At 59.4% G+C, this 22799-nt stretch overlaps 2 protein-coding genes across 8 annotated transcripts in view; one reads left to right on the top strand and one right to left on the bottom strand.

Moving 5' to 3' along the window:
- Positions 1-13771, top strand: part of CROCC (ciliary rootlet coiled-coil, rootletin) — a 39727-nt gene extending 25956 nt beyond the window's left edge. For all 4 annotated transcript variants that reach the window (XM_081307577.1, XM_081307579.1, XM_081307578.1 and 1 more), the window contains 13 exons: positions 319-478; positions 2074-2241; positions 3541-3934; positions 7091-7260; positions 7362-7482; positions 7774-7937; positions 9140-9355; positions 10037-10261; positions 10865-11014; positions 11284-11484; positions 11641-11772; positions 12388-12567; positions 13284-13771. In XM_081307577.1, coding sequence (XP_081163703.1) covers positions 319-478; positions 2074-2241; positions 3541-3934; positions 7091-7260; positions 7362-7482; positions 7774-7937; positions 9140-9355; positions 10037-10261; positions 10865-11014; positions 11284-11484; positions 11641-11772; positions 12388-12567; positions 13284-13370 — 2368 coding nt within the window. In that variant the 3' untranslated portion in view covers positions 13371-13771. The remainder of the gene's footprint in view (positions 1-318; positions 479-2073; positions 2242-3540; positions 3935-7090; positions 7261-7361; positions 7483-7773; positions 7938-9139; positions 9356-10036; positions 10262-10864; positions 11015-11283; positions 11485-11640; positions 11773-12387; positions 12568-13283) is intronic.
- A 1268-nt stretch (positions 13772-15039) lies between these two features.
- MFAP2 (microfibril associated protein 2) lies at positions 15040-20900 on the bottom strand. Of its 4 annotated transcripts, none has more exons than XM_081306638.1 (9): positions 20494-20900; positions 18429-18505; positions 17405-17491; positions 17181-17207; positions 17009-17089; positions 16824-16868; positions 16048-16135; positions 15777-15850; positions 15040-15560 (listed from the first exon to the last, which is right to left on the bottom strand). In XM_081306638.1, the coding sequence occupies exons 1-9, from the start codon at positions 20880-20882 to the stop codon at positions 15457-15459; spliced, it is 972 nt and encodes a 323-aa protein (XP_081162764.1). In that variant the 5' UTR covers positions 20883-20900; the 3' UTR covers positions 15040-15456. The 4 variants fall into 4 exon arrangements, with proteins under 4 accessions (XP_081162764.1, XP_081162763.1, XP_081162765.1 ...); XM_081306637.1 differs by having other exon boundaries at positions 17405-17494; positions 20494-20898; XM_081306639.1 differs by lacking the exon at positions 20494-20900 and adding an exon at positions 19750-20459 and having other exon boundaries at positions 17405-17494.
- Positions 20901-22799: the final 1899 nt, after the last annotated feature.

Here is a 22799-nt window from a genome sequence, read left to right as displayed (position 1 = left end):
TCTTTGGCCCTAACCACAGACTGGCACGAGTCATTTTTGGTGGCTTTTCTATCTCAGATGGGGGACAGGTGGAGGCAGTAGGCAGGGTTGGGTCCAGACCCCACTGGCTGTCATCAAGGAGTTGCTGATGTACTTCTAGCCGAGGGCCTGGCCCAGCCCTGGAGGCTAAGGAGGGGCCATGTGGGCAGGCAGCGCTTGGGACGCTCTGTGCCAGGGTCAGCCAGATCCACCCCAGGAATTATGGGGAGAGTGTTTGCGTAGAGCTGCAGAATGCACCTCTCCCAGCACCCAGGCAGCTCTGCCCTCGGCCCTCTCTAGCCTGAAGCTTGCCAGCGATGACAAGGAGCAGAAGCTGGCACTCCTGGAGGAGGCTCGGGCAGCAGCGGCCAAGGAGGCCGGGGAGCTTCGTTCCGGGCTGCAGGAGGTGGAGCGTTCCCGGCTGGAGGCGCGGAGGGAGCTGCAGGAACTCCGGCGGCAGGTACCCCCCCCCTCCCTGTCTCTTGCCGTGTGGCAGCACCCCTTTCTTCTCTGGATGTTAAAGCAGAGGCTTGAACTACAAGGCTTTTACCTGACCTTGGTATTAATGGACAAGCTTTGAGGACTCCTCACCCTGCGCAGGGGCACGTGCTTGCAACCCCAGCAACTCCGAAGGCTGGAGGACGGCAAGTTCTCAGCCGGCCTGGGCACCTTAGTGAGGCTGTGACTCAAAACAAAAAAAAGTGCTGGAGATGGGGCTCAGTGGGGGCACCCCTGGGTTCCATCCCGTCCCCCGTACAGGGGCGGGGGAATATGCATTTATTTATTCCTACATTCCCCACTTACCTGGCCACACGGGCTCTGTCAGCATGCTTAACACCCTCTGTTGAGGTGAGTGTGGCTCAGAAATGAGCCCCCTGGGTTCCATTCCCAGTTCCAAGGACAAGAGGAGAGAGAAGTGGCCCTGAAGAGAGTGTGGACAGGTTGGCATGTGTGTCAGTCAAACTTTGTGGATGGACTCTGAAATTTCATGTAATTTTCATGTGTCAAGAGCTGTTTTTCTTTTGACTTTTACTGACCAACGAACCTTTTTTAGCTATTTAAAAACTTAGCATCGGTCCTTGCTCACACCTGTGCAGAACAGGAGGCATCTGATTTTGACCTGTGGAGCTTGCTAACCCTGAATTGACAATCTCCCTACTCATCAGCAGCGGCAAGCACTGCACAGGCACCTACTGTGTACTAGGTGCTGCCTTTGCACTGTAGCTTCAAGGGCTCAGACTCTTTTGCTCTAGGAGCCTGAAAAAGCCTCATTCGGCTCCTAAGTGCCCCTCCAGAGAGAGCCCACAGTCCCCAAATACATGCAGAACCCAGAGGTGGGAACCATGCTGAGAGTCTCGTCCTCTCTGCCCAGTGCAGCCCTCCACCTCGGCGCCTCCTGAGTAGCCACAGGAGCCCCTGAAGGGAGCTGGCATTTGCATGCCAGGCTCATGCTGGGTGTTTGCGGGCTACAGCACCCTGTTACCCTCCTGGTGGCACTGTGGGGTGGGCAGGCATCGCCCCCACCTGCCCCATGGGAAAGCAGGCTTAGAACACACCTGCACACTCCGCTTGTCTGAGTGGAGCCCGGATCTGCTGCCTGCGGGCTGTGTGACCTTGGGCAAGTCTCTTCAGCTCTGCCTAAGTGCTCTTGAGGGGGATACTGTTGACACCCGCCCCGCAGGCCAGTGTAAGGAGTAATGAAGCAGTTAGGGTGAAGTGCTTGGAACAGGGCTGGACGTGCAAGCCCTCCAGAGGAGCTGCTCATTGTGACTGAGGGGAATGTGACCAGAGCTGTGGGCCCTGCCCTCTGACATTCCTGGTTTGATGGGGGCTCAACCTTCCCTCCCCCTCTGGTACTTAAGAGAGGTAGTTGGGAGGCCAGGGACTAAATGGTGAGCTGCCCATGAGTGCCCTGTCTGATGTGGTGGAGCACAGTGAGGTAGTCCAGGGCAGGGGCTTGTGCTCCGTATGTGTCCATAGGCCAGTGTGCCTGGCCAGGACCAGGCAGGGCATGGGACAGTCCCAGCTGAGCCTCCTGCGGCTCTGCTCTCATAGATGAAGGTGCTGGACAGTGAGAACACCAGGCTGGCCCGGGAGCTGGCCGAGCTGCAGGGCCGCTTGGCCCTGGGTGAGCGAGCAGAGAAGGAAAGCCGGAGAGAGACCCTGGGCCTGCGACAGAGAATGCTAAAGGGCGAGGCCAGCCTAGAGGCCATGCGGCAGGAGGTGAGTAGGCAGATCCCCGGGCTGCCTTGGTGGGGACGGCTTGGGAGGTAGGGGGCCTGCCCTGTGCCACTCTAGTGGGAAACAGGTGGGCACTCCCATGCTGGAGTCACAGGTGACCACTCCCCAGGGCTTGTTCCTGACTCTAGTTCTTGAATTATAATAACAACAACCAAAATAGCTGTGGGCGGAACATATGCGGGCACTGAAAGGTACTCTGGGCAGGGACTCTGGATATATAACCTTGATTCTCCCACAGCCGAGTTGGGTAGGGACTGTTAGCGCCATTTCACAGAGACATTGAGGCTCAGACAGGTCAGGGGATCCACCCAAGATCACACAGCCACCTAGGCCTGACTCTGAAGCCAACGCTCTTCCCACTCTGCCTTTCCTGGTTGTATCCACTGCCAGTCTCCTGCCCTGGGTCTACTGTGTGATCTTGACTGAATCATCTGATCTCTCTCTGCTAGAGGATGCTAGAGGGGCTCTACCACAGGCTCTGGCATCCAGGTAGCACTCGGTAGGGGGGTTTCCAGTGAAAGTGACAAATATGAGAGGGGAGGCCTTAGGACAACCCACAGGCTGACTCAGTCTCTAAACCAGAGGGTGGCTTGTGCCTGTGTGATCGTGCACCATCAGTAACTAAATTTTCTAGGACATTCCCTGCCATGGTGTGCAGATTTATTGGTAAATTGTGTGCACTGAGACACAGTGTAGTCTAGTGACTAAGAGAACAGTCTTTGGTAGACTGGGTGGATCATGCTTTGTAATCCCATTTACTTGGGAGGCTGAGGCAGGAGGATCTCAAGTTTGAGGCCAACCTAAGCAACTTAGAGCTTATCTCAAAATAAAAAATAAAAAGGGCTGGGGGTGGGGCTCTGCAGCTGGAGGCCTAGCTTTGAATCCCAGCCTGCAGAACACTGGCTGTGCGGCCTTGGACAAGTAATTAGCTTCTTTGTGCTTCAAGTTCATTCTCTATTAAATGAGGATGACTAATAAACAATAAACTTTTTTTTTTTTTTTGGGGGGGGAAGCACTTCATGCTTAGCACTGGTGAATCCTACCTGTATGTTAGTCCTTCCTACTAATAAGTTAGTCCTTCCTACTAATGAGCCGTGAACACCACCGGGCCTATACCTAGAAGGAAGAGAGAAAAAATCCATTTCCTCCTACACCCATGGATGCCCCTGCACTTTCCTGCTTGGGTAGAAAATACTAAAGGGAGAGTGTGGTCGCTTGGGGTGCTGGGCACCGGGCTGGGGGAGGCCTTACGACATCCCCCTCACTCCCTGGCCATCCCAGCTTCAGGGATCCCAGCGGAGGCTGCGGGAGCAGGAGGGCGAGTTCCGAGCCCGTGAGCGCGGCCTGCAGGGCTCCCTGGAGGAAGCGCGCAGCGCAGAGAAGAAGCAGCAGGACCTCGCCCGAGGCCTGGAGCTGAAGCTGGAGGCGGCGCGGGCCGAGGCCGCAGAGCTGGGGCTGCGTCTGAGTGCGGCCGAGGGTCGGGCGCAAGGCCTGGAGGCCGAGCTGTCCCGTGTGGAGGCGCAGCGGCGTGCTGCAGAGGCCCAGCTAGGGGGTCTGCGCTCCGCCCTGCGCCGGGGCCTGGGCCTCGGCCGCGGCCGCACCCCCAGCCCCAGCCTGAGCCCCGGCCAGCGGCCAGCTGCAGGCTCCCCAGCCCGCGATGCGCCACCACCGGGAGGTGAGTGCCCAGCCTTTGGGGCACTAGGCTCCTCCCCGTTGCCCCACCCATGTGTGCAGTCCTAAGAGCCCGCCCTCCACCGGCCACGCCCCTCTCCAGGAGGAAAAGGTTCTGAATGCCCCGACTCCTTTTCAGGTCTTTGAGCGCCATCCTCTTAAAGGTGTGTGCCCCCTTTCCATCCCCTTCAGCCTCGCATCTCAGCTCCACACTCCACAGGAGCCTGTGACTCCGAAATCAGGTTGGCACAGCCAGGCCTGACCCCCTTCCAGGATCTCTTTCATTCTTTTAGTCACTCCACTTAAGCACCTAGTATGTGACTTAAGCACCTAGTATGTGCCAAATACAGTTTAAGCACTAGGGATGCTGCAGGAAGCAAAACCCACCAGCGTGTCTGCCCTTAGGGAGCTTATAGTTTAGGCAGGGACAGCAGCAGTAAGCATGATAGACAAAATGTAGAATGTATTCCTGGTGGTCAGGGCTGGAAATAGGCAAAAATGAAACAGGAGACATTGCCAATTGGAGCAGACACTGGAAAATAGCTCTGCAGTTCCTCAGAAAGCTGAAATTAGAATTACCATAAGACTCGGTACTTTGAGGACTCCTAGGTGTGCACCCAAAAGAATTGAAAACAGGGACCTGACCAGTTATTTGGACACTGAACTTCATTACAGCGTTGTTCACTATAACCAGAGGGTGGGGACATTCCAATTGTTCATCAACAAGTACTTTTAAAAAATGTGGTATATTCATCCAATAGAATACTGTTCTGCCTTAAGGAATGACATTCTGATATGTGGCACCACACAGATAAACCTCAACAACGTTACACTAAAATAAGTTAGTCACAAAGGAACAAATAAAAAGGATCCTGGGGCATGGTGGTGCACACCTGTAATCCCAGCAACTTGGGAGGCTGAGGCTAGAAGATGGCAAGTTCAAAACCAATCTCAGCAACTTTGTGAGACCTTATCTCAAAGTAAATAAAAAGGGAGGCCTGGGGACACAGCCCAGTTGGTAGAGTGCTTGCCTCTCATGCACAAGGCCCAGCACCACTAAAAATAAATAAATAAATAGGATTGGGGATGTGGCTTAGTGGTTAAGTGCCCTTGGGTTCAGTTCCCAGTACCAAATTAAATAAATAATAAAAAGGATCTGGAGTGTAGTTCAGTGGTAGAGCGTTTGTCTATCATGTGCCAGACCCTCGGTTAAATTACTAGCACTGCAAAAAAAAAAAAAATCATAAATAAAAGGACAGATAAAGAGTCTACTTACGGGAAATGTCGAGAACAAATTCATAGAATCCGAAAGCAGATGAGATTGTGAGGGCGGGAGGAAGGTTCTGGGAGTCCTTCTTAGAAACTGTAGGGTTTCTGTTTGGGATTGTCTCAGATGCCAAGGCTGATGTAGCAATGTAATGTCAGTCCCAGTGTCCATGAGGGATTTGTCCCAGCCTCTTCCCCATTGTGGGTGCCGAAATCAGGATGTTTCAGACCTTATATAAGCTGGGTTCAGTGACACGTGCCTGTAATCCCAGTGGCTCGGGAGGCTAAAGCAGGAGGATTGAAAATTTGAGGCCAGTCTGGGCATCTTAACAAGACCCTGTCTGAAAATAATAAAACGGTGAAACGCTCCTGGGTTCTACCCCCAGCACCCCTCCCCACATGATCATGTATAAAATAGCATGGTATTTTTATATAACCTGCACACTCCTTCTGCATACTTTAAATCCTCTCTAGATTACTTATAACACTAAATGTGATGTAAATGAAAATCACGTAGGATTAGGGCCATCCCATTCCTGTACGACCTCATCTTAACTGTAATGATCCTCTTCCCAAATCGGGTCGCATTCTGAGGTTGTGGGCTTAGAACTGCAACATAGGCAGATTGGGAGCAGATGGCAGTGATGGTGACACAGTGTGAGTACAGTCCATGCCACTGGGTCACACCCTTAGAATGGTCAAAATGGCAGGTTTCAAGTTACATGTATTTTGTCACAAAAAGACAAAGGCAGGGGAGGGGTAGGCCTGATGTGGGAGACGGCACCTTGCTCAGGAGGCGATGGGGAAGGGAAGGATGGGGGTGTTGAGGGCACCCCTGGGGAAGAGATGTGTAGAAGGTCCTGTGTAGAAGTCCCCAAGGTGACCAGTGGGGCTGCAGAGAGCAATGCGGCTAGCAAGGAGGTGAGGGTGTAGGGACAAGGCCTGCCCCATAGTCCTTGCAGGCCACCAGAGGGTACTGGCCTTTACCCTGTGAGTGGGGTCTTCCAGTGGTGGAGGCCCCTGGGGACAGGCACTTCCCTCCTGTGGGAACCTTTGGATGGTGATGTGTCTGCTGGGCGGTTTAGGTGTTGCTTGGCCTAGGCAGGGGGTGCTAAAGGCCGGTCCTCACATCCTGCAGTTCCGACATTGACCTTCCGCACTGTCCTTCCTTTGCCCTGCTCCTTGCCCCCTCCCTGTGGCCCTATCTCCCAAGCTGAGTTCAGGCTTTCCGTGGGCACCAGCTGCTTAGGTTGAAATCTGGCTCTGAAATTTCTCAGCTTTGAGATTGAGCAATGGCTTCCCTGTTCTGAGCCCCACTTGCCAGCAACAGGGGTGAGCTGGTCCTTGCCTGTCGGGGGTTTTTATGGGGAAGGAGAGTGCGACACAGGGAAGGCACTGGTCAGCGCCAGGCATACAGCAAGTGCTCAGCCCAGGGAGATGTTGAGGTGAAGAAGAGTCCCCTGGGACCTGGACACTGGGGACTCAGCCCTCATAGTATGCAAGGTCTAGGTGGGGAGGGGTACCGGGATCCTGAGGGTGGGTCAACTCAGGGAGCCTCTGAAGAAGCACCATAAAGAATGGGCCGGGCATAGGGAAGCCCTGAGAAGGGATCGAGTGTACCAAGGCCCCAGGACTGGAGTGGGGAATGTTCTGGAACATAGAAGTGAGGGTGATGCAGAGTGGCCAGTCTGTATGGGGGGGAGGATAACCCTGGGTAGGCACAGTTTCTAAGCCATGAGAAAGAAACTGGGCTAGAGTCTGAGGGCCGTGGGGTCTGGTAAAGGACCTTGAGCAAGAGGGTAGGTGACCCAGGCGTGCTTTGTGGGCAACAGGGAAGAGATGGGTGTGAACCGTGCGGTGGCTGCTTTGGACCTGAGCGTGTCTTCTCTTCTAGGAAGCGGGGAGGCACTTAATAGCCCCAGCCCCTTGGAACGCAGCCCAGGGTCTCAGCCCCCTTCCCCAGGACCTGCCACCTCCCCAGTCCCTCCAGACCTTGACCCAGAGGCAGTGCGGGGGGCCCTCCGGGACTTCCTGCAGGAGCTACGGAGCGCTCAGAAGGAGCGGGTGAGGCTGGCTAGGAGCGGCTGGGCAGGGAAGCCAGGGCCCCTCATGGGCCGCAGGTTGTAGAGCAGGAGTCTCCCCTTTGTCCCCCATCGGGGCTGTAGGATGAACTTCGGGCCCAGACGAGTACCCTGAGTCGACAGCTGGCTGAGATGGAGGCTGAGAGAGACAGTGCGGCCTCCCGGGCCAGGCAGCTGCAGAAGGTGATGGCCGAGAGAGAAGAGGGTGAGCTTGACCCTCGGGGTCCCACTTTGTTCTTTTGTGCTCTGAGCAGAGAGGTGGGAGGCTGGGGATTCACCCCAGTGGCTCTTGAGCCCCTCCCCCCACCCTATAACCTGGTGCAGGCTGTCTCCTCCAGGTTGCCCTCCCTGCTCAGCCCACCTGTGTCCAGATCCGCAGACCCTCTGGGGTGCAGACAGGCGGACCTGTGGTGGGTGAGGTGCAGGGCCGCTGTCTGGTGGCCCAGAAAGGCCTCGGGGCATGCCTCCATGCTAATGGGCTGGGTGGTGACCACAGCTCGGCGCACCGTGGATGGGCAGCTGAGCAGGGTCCAGGCTGAGCTGGCACTGCAGGAGGAGAGTGTGCGGCGCAGCGAGCGGGAGCGCAGAGCCATGCTGGACCAGGTGGCTGCCCTGGAGAGGAGCCTGCAGGCCGCGGAGAGTGAGCTCCGGGCAAGCCAGGTGGGCAGGCCCTGGGTCCAGCGGGAGGGGTCCTGTGCGCCTGGGTGGGTAATCGAGTGCTACCACAACTGCACCCGTCCGTCCCGAGTCTGCAGCCCCGGGCAGTGCCAATCTTTGCCTCTTTCTATAAGGGCTCAAGTTCAGCCACTGCCAGTCAGCTCTGACCCTCAGTCTCCTCATGAATAGGAAGGGAGAGTGGGAATCGTCTCGCAGGGATGATGCACATAGCCCCTGACCCACCGATAGTGCCCAGGGGCCTCGTGTGTCTGTGAAGAGCCACCTTAGTCATATTCCGGGGGTTGCATGTGGACATGTGTACCCCTGGGCATGTGTGTGTCTGGTGCTGGGGCAGGACGAGCAGGCCCTGGGGTGCTAATCCAGGCTGCTGAAGCCTTGAGTCTCTTGCAGACAAAGCTCCCCTGTGCCCTGCCCTCTCCCAGCCCTCCATTGCGGCTCTGCAGCCCACTCGTGCCTCTGGCTGCCTCTGGCTGGGGGCCAAGGTGGAGCTGGATTGTTGTGTCTGCGGCTTTGGCTCTGGCCTGGGGCCCACAGCCACAGGGGCCCGGGAGGAGGCCAGGAACAAAGCTGGTCGGGAGCCAGAGTGGGGCCTTGGGCCAGGCAGGGCAGGATTGGGGCTCTGAGAAGGCAGGAGAGGGGCCAGGCATGGGGCAGAGTGTGGGGAGGCTGTAGTAGCACCCCTGAGACCCCCTGGCTCCAGGGTGGTTATGTGGACTGAGGACCTCTGGTCTGTCTTCCAGTGCTACCCCCAGTCCCCGAGCCCTCTTTACTACCTGGCCCCCAAGCAGGGGAGGGTAGAGCGTCAGCCTGCGACCAAAACAGTGGGTTCACACGGCATGGCCCTGCACACGCAGCTCAGAGCCCACCTCTGAGAGGCATCCATGAGCAGAAGGCCTCGAGTCTGCATTTGTAGGCCCACCCCAGGACTTCTTGGGGCACCCAGTTTTATCCCTGGACCAGTTTAGTCCCTTCCCTACACACGTGTGAAGCAGGGCCAGAGAGTGGGGGAGCCCCAGGTCACAGCACCTGCTGGACTGAGCCCAAGCTGAAGGTGCTCTGGAGTCCTCATGTCCGCTCGTCCTGTGAGCGCGCAGGGAGACAGGCCCCCAGAGGGTCACGGGGTGCCGAGGGGTGTGGGGCGGGGTGTGGGTGACGGCACCCGGCCTGAGCCTGCGCACTTGCAGGAGAAGATCAGCAAGCTGAGGGGCGACGGCGCAAAGCTGGAGAGTGACAAGCGGCGCCTGAAGGAGGTGCTGGACGCCTCCGAGAGCCGTGCCATCAAGCTCGAGCTCCAGCGGCGCGCCCTCGAGGGGGAACTACAGCGCAGCCGCCTGGGCCTGAGCGACCGTGAGGCTCAGGCCCAGGTCCTCCAGGATCGAGTGGACTCCCTGCAGAGACAGGTGTGTCCCTCACTGCCAAACCATCTGCATGCCCTGTGCCAAGCAGGTCGATTCTCCGGCAGTGCTGTGGGGCAAGTGTTATTAGCACCCCCCACTTCACAGATGGACAAATGGAGGTTCAGAAAGGGGATGTCCTTGTCCATCACAGCTAACGAAAGAACCAGTATTAGAATTCAGGACTGATGACAGAATGTGTACCCAGGAGACATGGGACAAGTTAGAAATGTGGATTTCTTTCTTTTCCCTTTTTGTCTTGGCTGCTAGGGAGCTCACTCTAACTGGAATGTTCAGTTACTCAACACTTCTCCATGGACATCCACCAAAGTCAAAACCAGAAAATTTAGGTTTATGGTTATTCTTTTCTCCCATAGTAGGAGAGGAGAAGGGATTGAGGACAGGGAGGAGATGATGGACTCTCAACATGGTAGTTCCCCAGCGGTGGGGTGGGGCCCAGGTTGCAGTGGACAGGGCCAACAGGATTGCATGGGAACAGTGGGTTTCAGTGAGGAGTGGTGCCCAGGGGCCTCGTGTGTCTGTGAAGAGCCACCCTAGTCATATTCCGGGGGTTGCATGTGTCTGGGACATGTGTACCCCTGGGAGGTGGGAGAACTGGGGTGGGGCAGGCCTGATGGAGGTCAGAGTGGGAGCTGAGCCCCTGAACCAACCCATGTGTCCTGCCAGGTGGCAGACAGCGAGGTGAAGGCGGGGACCTTGCAGCTGACGGTGGACCGGCTGAATGGGGCCCTGGCCAAGGTGGAGGAGAGTGAGGGTGTCCTGAGAGACAAGGTGCAGTGCCTGACAGAAGCCCTGTCCCAGAGCAGCGCCAGCCTCAGCAGCACCCAGGACAAGAATCTGCAGCTGCAGAAAGCCCTGACTGCCTGTGAGCATGACCGCCTGGTGCTCCAGGTACGCCGGGGTCTGTGGGGGAGGCCGGCGGGAGTCAGGTGGGATAGAAGACCACCAGGCCTGGGAGAGGGCCAGCCAGGGGAGCTGTCAGCAGGGAGTGCTCAGGAGCCAGGCCATGAGAGAGAGCTCTGAGGGGGGTCGGGGTCAATGGAACACAGCCATTCAGAGTAGGCTGTGGGTGCATGCCTGCTAGAGTAGGCTTGGGGGAACCCAAGTGCCACATTCATGGAGGGAATTGGGATGTGATGGCTGCACTCTGTACAGGTCAATGGACAGGCTCATCCTCCATGCAAATGACTACCTGTTGCTGGACACATGGCTCATGCCTATAATCCCAGTGCCTCAGGAGGCTGAGGCAGGAGGATTGTAGGTTCAAGGCCAGCCTTAGCAACTTAGCAAGATCCTAAGCAACCTAGTGAGAAATGATAAATAAAAAGGGCTGGGATGTAGCTCAGTGGTAGAGTGCCCTGGGTTCGATCCCCAGGATTCACACACAAAGACTGTTTTATGGGCTGTGAACCTTCCCAGAGGTACAGAGCAGAGGAGAGCCCTTTGCCTTAGGGCTCTTTGGCTGGCCTGGCACCATCAGTCCCTGTCTCCCAGGAACGACTGGACGCTGCCCGGCAGGCGTTGTCTGAAGCACGCAAGCAGAGCAGCAGCCTGGGCGAGCAGGTGCAGACCATGCGGGGTGAGCTGGCAGACCTGGAGCTGCAGCGGGCAGAGGCCGAGGGCCAGCTGCAACAGCTGCAGGAGGTGAGGGCTGCCTGGGCCGCCTCTGTCCCCAGGACTGTGAGACCTTTGGGATGGCATAGGGACCTTCCAGTCAGCTCAGCCTTATCCCCAACCCCGGCCAGCCTCCTCTGAGGAAGCTTGGTTCATAAGGGACGTCCCCGTCTGCACTCAGTGACAGTCTCCCAGATGGGCCCCACAGTGGCTGCCACCTTGGACCAGCATTGCTATCTGCAAGCTTCAGGTGGCCACACAGGCCCGAGGTTGAGGGTCCTGCCTGGCGTGTGCTGCAGGTGTTGCGGCAGCGGCAGGAGAGCGAGGCCGCGGCTCTGCACAGGGCCCAGAAGCTGCAGGAGGAGCGGCGGCTGCTGCAGGAGCGCCTGGGCAGCCTGCAGCAAGCCCTGGCCCAGCTGGAAGTGGAGAAGCGGGAGGTGGAACACTCAGCCCTGCGGTTGGAGAAGGACCGTGTGGCCCTCAGGAGGACACTGGACAAGGTGGGCTGCTCCAGGGCCTCCCCTCACTGCCCACGGCGTCTGGCCGTGGTGGTCTTGGCTGTACGTCCCGCAGTCTGCGGCCTTGTAGCTAGGCTATCCCGCCAAGGTCTGGGACCTGGGGGCCCCCTGAGCCCTCTCCCTGTGCTGGCCCCCCAGGTGGAGCGGGAGAAGCTTCGCAGTCACGAGGACACAGTGCGGCTGAGTGCAGAGAAGGGCCGCTTGGACCGCACTCTCTCTGGGGCTGAGCTGGAGCTGGCCGAGGCCCAGAGGCAGATCCAGCAGCTGGAGGTCTGGCCCTGCCCACCCAGCACAACCTTCTCCCCTCCAGCCCCTCCCCCGCCCGAGGTAGCTCCTGTCCCAGGTGGAGCTGATGGTCAGCCAGCCCAGGGCTCTCAGTCCCTAGGCTCAGGGAGGTACCCCAGCCGTCCAGGAGGAGGGAAATGACACTGAAGGCCTGTTAGCTAGGGAGCCTGTGCGTTCAGGTGTGCTGTGGACAGGTGGGGAGATGTGAGTGTCTGTAGAGGTTTTCTTGTGCGTGTAACATGAATCTCATGCACAGATGTAGTACGTGGCCTACGTGTGTTTGTGTGATGTTTTCACGTATGTCGGTGTGTGTAAGAATTTGGAACTTTTGCTTATACACCTGCATCTGTGTGGATAGGTATTTACATGCTTTTGTTGCTGTGCACACGGGCCCGCTTCCATGTTTGACTGTGTCCGTGTGTGCCTGAGTGGGGCCACTGGGTCCTGACCCAGGATTTGCAGGCTGCGGGCCATTGAGGTGGGGGCAAGCCAGGATTTCCCTGTGTTTCCCACCTGCACGGGCTGTGCCTCAGGGCGGAGCTGGACACCTGTCAGCACACAGGCTGGGCTAGAACCCTGAGTAGCGGTTCCTCCCCACAGGCCCAGGTGGTGGCCCTGGGGCAGAACCAGGGCCAGGCTCAGCCAGAGGCAGATGGACAGCAACGGCTGGAGCTGCAGCAGGAGTTGGAGCGCCTGCGCAGTGCCCGGGTGCAGGCTGAGCGCACGCTGGAGGCCCGGGAGCGGGCCCATTGCCACCAGGTGCGAGGGCTGGAGGAGCAGGTACACAGGCCTCCCCGGGAAGATGGGCCGGGAGGGAAGTACATGGCTCGGGGAGAGGGCTGGTCACAACCTGGCGGTCACCACCAATGCCTTCTGGAACCTGAAAAGAGCTGGGGTGGGTCAGTGGTGGCATGGGCCATGGTTGGCCAGGGGCCAGTGAAGCCCCTGGGACTCAGTTCCTCCTTGCCAGGAGGGCTCTAGCTCCAGGCCCAGGCAGGTCCCCTCCCTGAGTGGCACAGGTGGCCTTAGCAGCTCCAGCCTCAATTTCCCCTCAACAACTTGGGATCCCAGGAGAAAGGAGGCTTCTTGCTACGAGCACCAGCAGAAGTCCTGGCCTGGTCCTCACTGGTCAGCTGAGACCACATGGCACTTGCTGATCGTGTCTGATGCAGTGGTGTCTGTAGGCCCAGCTGCTCTGATAGGTCCAGTCTGGTCACATGTCCAACCTCAAGTCTGAGCTAAAACCAGGCCCACCCAAATGACAATGGGGATAAGGACGGAGCCCCTAAAGATGGCAGAGAGTTAGACACCTGACTCTGCTGCAGGGGGCAGAATGTGAGGAAGCACATGTCTGGCTCTGAGGACAGCAGGCAGGCCTCTCCTGCAGCATGCAGCATTGGGGCCCAGTGTGCCTGAGAGCCCCTCTGCCCGTTTTCTCCCTTCCTCTGAAATCAGGCTGGGCCGGGGGCTGCCCTGACTTTCCTGTTCCTCCCCAGGTGTCTACACTGAAGGGGCAGCTGCAGCAGGAGCTGTGGAGGGGCCCAGCATGCTTCTCCCCACCCTGCGGCCCTCCAGAGAAGTGAGCCTTCCCCGAGAGCGGCCTGGGCCAGGAGAGGGGCCTCTGCAGCACGACCCACCCAGGGCCTGGGCGAGGGTGGGGTCGGGTGGAGGCAGGTGGCAGTGCCGAGGGCAGGGTGCCCACTCTAGGCCACACGTACCAGTGGCTTCACCCCAGCCCCCTTCTCCAGGGCCAGCCACTCTAGATCACACCATCCTCGGGGAGAGCCGCCGAGCCAAAGCCAGGGGTCAGGGAAAGCCCTGGTCTCCGGAGCAGGGGTTCGTAGGGAGGAGGCAGGGTCAGAGCCCCAGGCCCTGACTGGCTTCCCAGGGGTCTCAGCCTTAGTTCAGAGAGTGTCAGGAATTCCTCAGAGAGCGCAGAGTCCTTGTATTTTTGTACCTTTTTATATAATGTTACTATTGAGAACTGTTGTGTTGTTTGTGACAAGACTCCATTTTCTACGACGGTTTATACAGAAGTGCCCTTTTTCTTTTTTTGTGTATCAAGGATTGAACCCAGGAGCACTCAACCACTGAGCCACATCCCCAACCTATTTCATTTTTTTTTTAAATTTATTTTTTAGTTGTAGTTGGACACAACACCTTTATTTCACTTGTTTATTTTTATGTGGTGCTGACGAACCCAGGGTCTTGCACATGTGAGGCGAGCGCTCTACTGCTGAGCCACAGCCCAGCCCCCTATTTCATTTTTATTTTGAGGCAGGGTCTCCCTGAGTTGTTTAGGGCCTCAATAAATTGCTGAGGCTGGCTTTGAACTGGTGATCCTCCTGCCTCAGCCTCCCCAGCCGCTGGGGTAAAGGGATTTTCCTCCAACCCCAGCTGAGGTACCCCTTTTCAGTACTATCCCTGTGTGCCTCCAGTGTCTGGGGGGGCCTGGGCAGGAGGGATGGGGCACTCTGGGGAGAGCTGGGAGGCACAGGCCTGTGGGGGTAAGGAATCGAGCAGATGAGGGGACTAACCCAGCCCACTTCACAGATGAGGCTGTGGGGGCTCAGGTCTCTCCAGCCCAACCTCTCTTGTGCCTTTCTCCAGCCCTCCTTGGGACAGGGCCCACTGCTGGACAGTGGCAGCCCTCCTGGGTGGCGTGATGAGCAAGGGCGGACTTGGGCGTGAATGCAGGGTCTCGCCCTGTGGGTGACGCTGGGCAAAGCTCCTTCGTGCCTCAGCCTCAGTGTGTTTGTGTGTCAAGACGGGAGCCCGCTGGAGGGGCCTGGGGGGTGCAGCGCTGCTGCTGGGGTGTCTCAAGGACAGACTCCCCTCCCCCTCCCCCTCCTCCAGAGCCCAGTAGCCAGATCCTGCTCTGCCTCTGCCTCAGTGCTGGGTGGCCACTCGGTGCCTGTGGGCAGTTTCCCTTGCAGTTTGGGCTAGTGACTGCACCTGGCACACAGGGCTGTTGGGAGGGCTCAGGAGCAGCCTTGGGGCCGCGGTGGGGGACCCGCCGTGCTCGCCCACTTCTGTCCTCGCAATGGCACCGGCCTCCCCTGGGTCTCAGGTCTACCTACCTTGACCTGAAGCTGGTGGGCAAGGAGGCAGGGCTGGGACTGGAAGCAAGGCTACCTGTCACCCAAACGTCCCCTTCTCTCCAGGGGCTAGGAGGCTTCTCTGTGGGGACAGGTGGCGTTGGAGGCAACAGACTCTCCCCTCTTGCCCGGACTGAAAAAGCGACTCTGGAACTTTTGTAAAAACTTGTTTTTAATTTTGTATAAAACGAAGGTGGTCCATGCCTGGGGGCTGCAGGAAATCCAAGCAGACCGCTGGGGTGAGGGGCACAGCCTACCTCTGGGGACTGTCAAGGGGGGACTGTCCTCAGAGGGACTGATAAGGCACATCAGGACCCAGGGCCCACTTAGAGGCCTGGATGCCCCACCCAGGGGGTGGAGGCTGGGCAGCAGGGGCCCCCACTGTGCCCTGGGGGTGGCCACAGGCTGGGGGCAGGGCCTGAGGCAGCACAGCTCGGGATCCCCAGGGCTGCAGTCCACTAACTTGACAGAATAAAAGGGGAGTTGGGACGGGAAGAAAAGCACCAGGTCAGGCAGGGCCCAAGGCTCCAAGAGCTGAGCAGGGTTCAGGGCTCTGGGCACCAGCTCTACCCTAGCAGCCCCCGCAGCTCCTGGCACACGAGGCTGCCACAGACTGGCACAGGCCACTGCTGGCCATCACACCACATTTGGAGAACTTGTCCCGACATAGGTCAGCTGTTGGGGGGACAGGAAGGAAATGGGTGAGGGTGGGGTATGTGATGGGAACTGCTGTCCCCCAGGTCTCTTGGGGGTTCTGAGGATGAAGTGGCAGGGAGGGGCGTTCCTGGTGCCCTTTAAGCGAGCCCAGCACGTGGCCTCCTGAATGGACCCACTGGGGCCAGCAGCTGCTGGAAAATGAAGGGGGTGTGGCGAGGGGAGATGGGCTCTTACCTCGGAGGAGCTCCTCATGGGCACACACTGTGCGGACACAGATCTCCTTGTTGACCACGTACACACGGCGGAGGCTGAGGGGACAGGTCGGGAGGTCAGCCCCACTTTTACCTGTCCCCACTGGGCCCAGGTCCACCCTCAGAGTTGAGCTCCTTTTTAGGATTGATGGTCCTCAAACTCCCACCTTGGCTACCCGGAGCCATTCCCTGCCCCTGCTGCTGCCTCCACGTGCCCCCCTCGCTGTCCCCGGGGTGCGCCCACCGGTGCCCACCTGTAGAAGCAGACCTCGTTGAGACACTGTTTGCAGGGCTTATGGATGGAGTAGAGGCGGGTGCACGGGTACTGTTCCTCACGGCAGTCTGGGGGACAGACGGGACCACGCTTGAGCTCAGCTGGAGGGTAGCCCCAACCTTGCCTACCTGACAAGCGCTCTCAAGTCTCTAGGTGCCCCACGCCCCCAGGCCCAGCCAGATACCCATGCATGCCCAGTGCTCATGGCTTTGCTGGACTTTGCGGGCTGCTCGATTTCATGTAACATCCGTAATAATTTCAGAAGCTCATACTCCAACACAAGTTCAAACACATCTTCACACCCACCCTGTGGCCTCACAAGTCCACACCTACTCAAAAGCAGACACACAAGTGCTCCGAGGAACCTGCACTCAGCAACTCAAATGAGGCTACCGAGTCTCATGCCATCTCTCAGGCTCTTGGCTGGACACTGCTCAGCCAGCCTTGGACCTTCCCTGCCTGGCCACAGGCACACTGGTCCCTCTTCTGGTTGGAAGCCCCCTCCTGCACACCCCCTGCCCCTCCCAGTGTCTGAGGAGAGGGCCTCTGGCCAGGTCCATGGCAGGGGGTGGGAGTCTCCCAGAGCTGGGGGTGGGCACTGGAGGTAGACTGGAGGGTGTGGGGCTGCCGGCTTGCCCCAGCCCCCCACATTAGCACCCGCAGCCCACAGGGCCCCAAACAGCAGTCCTGCCAGCACCATGGCCAGGGAGGGAGCAGAGCATGCCTCCATTTCCCCAGCTTCTAGAAAGCTCTTACCAAGAGGCCCTGGCTCCGTGGGCTCCGTCTCCACATTTCCAGGTTCTGGTGTAGAAAGAGGCAGGCAGGAGTCACTGGGTGGGGTCTATTCAGAGCAGGGGGTCACCTCTGAGCCCCTCAGCCCGGGGCACAGACCTACTCCCAGGGTTGACAGGGAGCCCAAGTAGGAGGAACTTGTGGCCTACCTGGGGTGGGGGCTGGGATGACCTCCTGTTGGACTTGCTGCTGGGACTGGAACTGCTCCTCAGGGGACCGAGAACTCACCTCTGCATTGGGATGATCAGGGTGTCTGCTTCCCCTTCCCTTCCTGGGTCCCCAAGGGCTCCCCCACCTCAGCTGCCTGCCCCAGCCCTATACCTTGGTAATCGTAGTAGTCTGGCTGGTCTGAAAGCGAAAAGGAAGGTGGAATTGGTGCAGGTCAGGCTGATCCCCTGCCCCCAGGAGGTTGCCAAGGAGCCACCAGCCAGACCAAAGGATTCCTGTGGTCCTACCCCACTGGGCCCCAGCTGAGCCATGCATATCTGGGGCTTGGTTTTGACATGGCAGGGCTGGGGGACACCTTGGGGAGGCACAGCCCTTACCGATCTGGTCATTGTAGTGGGCGTACTGGACATGGTCCGGAAATGGGGGCAGAGGGTCCAGGTCATATTGGCCCTGAGCCAGCAGGCCTGCTGAGGAAGCACAGCATATGGGTGCCCGCAAAGGACGACAAGGGGCCCAGGACGTTTCTGGGAGGGCAGATGGAGGTCACAGGGCACTCCTGGACTCAAGGCTTCAAACCCCTTCCTCTCCCGCACAGGCCCACAGCTCCTTGGTCTTGTGTCACCCCCCTGACCTCACCTGGCCCCTCCCCTCACTGCCTTGTGCTGCCTCAGGGCCTTTGCCTTCCTCAGGACTCACCTGAACTGTCACCTCTGCTGAGGGGCACCCCTGGCCCCCCGCCCTCCTGCTTATTCCACCACAGCACTGAACACACCCTGGAGTTCATCCCGTCTACGTGGCTACAGCCGGCCTCTCCTCCCTAGCTTAGCAGCCTGATAAGGGCAGGGATCTGTCTGCCTAGCCCATCGCTGTGTCCCCGGGGCCTAACCCAGAGCCTGCACATTGTAAGAAATGAACATGTTTATTGAGTGAATGAATGACTGTTAAGACCTTGCAAGGCCTTTGCCTTGCCCCCAAATGCATCTAGAACCCAGGTTTCCAGACCCCCTGCCTCTGCATGCCCCACTCCTGCACACTGGCTCCAATAGTGATAAGAAGACGAGCCTGGATCCTGGGGCCTTGAGTGAGCCCATCCTCCAGAACCCTGCCTGCCTGATGCTGTGGAAGGTTGGGGGACAGAATCCTGGCCACAAGGTATGACAAAGACTCCCTGTGAGCTCCCTTCACAACTCCCACCCCCAGTAAGGATCACCATGTTCAAGGTCAACCTGAGAAACTTAGACTTGGGTGTAAAGTAAAAAATAAAAAGGGCTGGGATGTGAGTCAGTGGTAGAGCACCCCGGGTTCAATCCCCAGTGCCAAAAAACCAAGATCAACAAGAAACCAACCAAACCCCCCACTGCACTCCACCGGGCAGCCACCGCTACTCCAGTGGTCACTCACCAGGCAGGCACAGCAGGAAGAGGTAGGCAGCTCTCATGGCCACGGAGTGAGGAGGTTGGGGTGGTTTCAGAGGACAGCTAGGGGGACAGGAGCAGAAAGCTGCACCCAAGCTTGGTAACCCAGGGCCACAGAGCCACCCACCTCCGTCCCAGAATTCAGCCTGGAGAAGGCACTTTAACAGAAGCCAGGCACTGGAGGACAGGGCTGGGGTGGGGCTGCTTTGGAGGAGCCTGTGTGGCAGGGCAGGAGGGGCTTCCGACTGGCTCCAGGGCTGATCCTGACAAATGAACAGACCCCACCTTGCCCTGTGCACTAAAGGGACCTTTCTACAGCCGCCCCCCACCCCACACAGCCTGGCTGTTCTCTCCCTGGCTGCACCCCCCCCAAGTCCAGCCCCTCCGTGGGTGCCTGGATCCCAGGCGCGTCCCTGTAGCCAGCCCCACAGCCCCCACTAAGCATTTTGCCAGGTCTGCCACCTGTTCCCAATTAGCCCCTGGGCCCTGCGTTTGCTGCTCAGCAGGAAACCACGTGCATGTGGGCCTGAGGGGCCCCAGAACAGCCAGGGCTGGGCAGGGCTCCCAGCCCCCAGAACTCTCCTGCCAGGATCCAGGCCCCCCCAGACCTGGCTGTCTTCACCCCAGACTCACGAGACTGAGGTTTATTTGTCTGCAGCAGGAAGCACTTAGGAGGAGCCTGAGGAGGCTCTGTGGGCCCTGGCTTTGTGGCACTAGGGGTGGTGATGTCACCCAGCCCAGGGGTCCTGCATCCCCTGATGTGTATGACAAGTGTGTGATGGGGGGCGGGGGCGAGAGCATTGGCCCAGGTCTCTCACTGGGTTCATGCCATTTAGGAACGCCTGGAGTCCAGCCTCCAGTCTTGGTTACAAAGAGGGCTTGGTGGAGCCTCCAGGTCCCCCTGTCCTGCTCCAGGCTCAGTGGAGGGTGACCTCAAGACTGTCAGCCTACTGCAGGGAGATCTGTGAAGACACAGTCCCAGGCTCCTCCATCCAGCAGGGTCCCCTCCCCGCCCAGCACAGGAAGTTCTTCAGACAGCTAACTGGAAACCCAAACTTAGCTGGATATCCCCCCCTCCCCCTGGAAAAGGCAGAGAAGGGGTTAGAAACAGGGTCTCTGGGCCCAATTTCTCCCAAACTGAGGCTTCTCGGACCCCATTCCCATCCCAAGCATTTAATGTGGGGGGGAATGGGGGCCAGAAGCAGGATTCACACATCCCAGTTCTAGAAACCCTTGGCTTCCTCATCTTAGGGGGACCACCATCCCCCACCCATGCTGGCGGCAGCCAGGCCAGCTGGAGCTGTCACCTCTTAGGAGGAGTTCCTGAGTGGGGGCATGAGGAGGCCTCAAGAGGCCTCAAGAGGCTGGGGGGGAGGCCCCTGCATGGAGTCCTTGTCCAGCACGACGGCCGCCAGGCCCAGGCTTATCTAGGGCGAGGGCGGGAAGCCGGCGGGCTAGGGAAGGGCCGTCGAAGGGGAGTAGCGGATCCCTCGCAGGGGACCACGTCTCCAAGCGTCCGGACCATGGTCTTGGGGGCTGGGGGCGCAGAACTGCCCCCACCGGCTGCCGCCGCCTCCCCCCGCCCGCGCCGTGCAGGCTGCGGGGACCAGCAGCCCCCGGGCTGGCCGCGGCCCAGGGAGGGCCCTGCCCGCTGCGGAGGCCAGGCCGGGCTGGGGTCCCGCGGAAACCGGACGCCGCGGCACAGCTGGGAACAATCAGCCGCGGGCGCCGCGCTCCCCGCTGTCTCTGCTCTTTGTCTCCGCCGCTGTCTCGGCCGCTCCGCGACCCCCGCCCGCCACGTTCCGCCCTCCCGGGAACGAGACCGGGGGTCCCGACGCCCCCACTCCTCCTCCCCCGAGCTCGGGCTCCCGGCCCTCCCCAGGTCGCGTCCTCACCCGCGGCGACCCCAAACTTTCAGGTGCCCCAGACCCGCCCAGGAGGCCCGGGGCTCAGAGTCCCGGGCGGCCGCCCCCGGCTCGCGGCCCCGCAGCCCGCACCCCGACCCGCCCGCGCCCGCCGCGGCCCCCGCGCGCCCGCCCGCGCGCGCCTACCTGTCCCGGCCACCGCGCCCGCCGCGCTCCGAGTGCGCCCGCCCGCGCCCCGCGCCCGCCCCGACGGCCGGCGCCCGCCTCCAGCCCCGGAGCCGCTGGGTCCTAACGCGAGCGGTGCCTCCCGCCGCCACGCAGCGCCCTCGGGGCTCTGGCCCCCTTCTCGGGGAGGCCCCGGGGGCGGAGGCGCCCGTGAGCGGCTCACGTCGGGCCAACGCCGCAAGCCGCGCAGAGCGCCTCTGCCCCGTCATCGCGGCTCCTCGCCGGGCGCTGGGCCCCGCGGGTGTCACCCCATTTCTCAGGAGAAAACCAAGCCTCAGCGAGGAGTGACCGAAGGCCAGGCTGCTGGAGCGCAGCCGGGCTCCCGCTGGCTCCCAGGACGGGCCTGGCATCTCTCCCCGCTCCCGCTCCCTGCTCCCCAGCGGCCGCCCAGTCTCCCTGGACGCCTCCCGCGCAGCAGCCCGTCTCCCGGCCTGGCCCGGGGCAGGCTCTTGTAAATGGCGTGTCCTCAGCCCTGACCAGGTCCTGGTGTCCCACTGGCTATTGGGCCAGGCCCCGGGAATATCCCCAAAGCACCTCAGATCCAACAAATACCCCAACCTCTCCCAGACATGTCCCTGGAAGGCATTCCCAGTCCCTAGGGGATCCCATCCGTCCTCCCATTAACCAGACTTCTTCCTCTGCCCTCAGCCCGGCTTCCAATCCAGTGCCCAGCCAGTTGCCCCTCTTACCTATCCTTGGCAGCCCTGTCCACTGTCTCTCACTGGTACCTCTTGCCTGGATAGCCAATCTCATCTGTGTCTTCCTCCCACCTTGGCGGGGGCCCCCTTGTACTTAGAGCCTTTCTCCAGCTTCCCATGGTACCCAGGATAGAGGCTAAACTCTCCTGTGGCCTCCCAGGACTCTGCCCTTCATTATGGTCTGGATTTGCCTCCTGTGGCTAGCCCCTCCCGCTCCTGCCCCTGGGCCTTTGCTCAGGCTGTTTGTTCCCCACTGCTTCTCCACCAGGTCCAGCTTCTCTACCAGGTCCAGCCTCTCCTGTCTCCCAGAAGAGCCTCCCCTTTCTCCTCAGGACAGGTTCTCCAACTTCACTGCTGTGCTGCTTACCAATGTCTGGTTGCCCTGTGTCTTGTCCCCTTCCCCATGAGCCCTCCTGGGTCCCATGGAGGCACAGATGAGCTCTGTCCCTGCTCATCTTCAGTCTTTGCTCACCGGGCACAGGACCAGGCTGGGAGCAGCAGGTCAGTTCCCACTGAAGAGTGAGCCTGTACCCAGCCTCCCAGGAGAGAGGGCTGGGTAGTGGGGGTGGGGGTCATAGGTCCCCTGCCTCTGGGGCAGTCTTCAGCCCTGCCCTGCCTGTCCGCCAGAGCCTAGGCCTAGGCCTGAGGCAGGGGTGACCGTTGGGGTGTGGACTGGGAGGCGAGCGGAAACACCCTGATAGGGGCCTGGCTGCCCATCTTATCCACTTGTGCCCTGCTCCCACCTCCTTCCCGTCAGTTCCTGTTAGACAGGGACCCAATATGTCCTGTGCCCGTCTGTTCCCAGTGCTCCTTTGTCAAATGAACCAAGGTGGGCATCTCTACCTGCCCCCACCTGGACAGCAGAGGTCCCCAGCCCTCCCTGGCTTCCCTTGGCCTTCCCTACCGTCAACCCCAATCCCTCTGAGGTAGGAGAGGGGAAACCGAAGCCCCCTAGGTTGGGACTGTTTTATTTGTTCCCCACTTTAGCCTTGGGCCTGGCCCATGCCTGGTAGCTGCTAAGGGAAGGGGAGGAATTTGACCAGGTCTCTCCATGTCCGCCCAAGGCTCTTTAAGCACCATCTTCTAGCTGGGTGCAGTGACGCACACCTGTAATCCCAGCGACTCGAGACGCTGAGGCAGGAGGGTCTCAAGTTCAAAGCCAACCTCAACCACTTGGGCCTTCATCAACTTAGCAAGACCCTCCAAGGGCAGGGGCCGTGGCTCAGTGATTAAATACCCCTGGGTTCAATGCCTATTATCAAAAAACAAAGGGCTGGGGCTATAGCTCAGTGGGAGAGCATGGCTTAGCATGTGTGAGGCACTGGGTTCCATTCTCAGCACCACATATAAATAAACAAAATAAAGGAAAAAATAAACAAATTAAATGAAGGCATTCTGTCCATACACAACTACAAAAAAAAAAAAAATCTTTCGCCCTGAACTGTGGCCGGCTGGGGACTCAGCTCAGAGTGCAGAAGGCCTGGCATAGGCCTGAGGTCCCGTTACGTCTCACACCCACCCTCCTTCTCCCGAGCTGGACTCAACATCTACTGAGCTCCTACAGGGCAG

The sequence above is a fragment of the Spermophilus citellus genome, assembly GCF_964194105.1.
Source record: "Spermophilus citellus genome assembly, chromosome: 9".
Taxonomy (NCBI): Eukaryota; Metazoa; Chordata; class Mammalia; order Rodentia; family Sciuridae; genus Spermophilus; species Spermophilus citellus.
This window is presented reverse-complemented; position numbering and strand designations above follow the sequence as displayed.

Coding starts and splice junctions, on each gene's coding strand:
- MFAP2 (XM_081306637.1), bottom strand. CDS start 20,882: ATGCCAGGCCCGTCCTGGGAGCCAGCGGGAGCCCGGCTGCGCTCCAGC. Junction 18,506..20,493: donor GGGCGCGGTGGCCGGGACAG/GTAGGCGCGCGC, acceptor CTGTCCCCCTAG/CTGTCCTCTGAAACCACCCC. Junction 15,561..15,776: donor CCATGAGGAGCTCCTCCGAG/GTAAGAGCCCAT, acceptor TCCCCCCAACAG/CTGACCTATGTCGGGACAAG.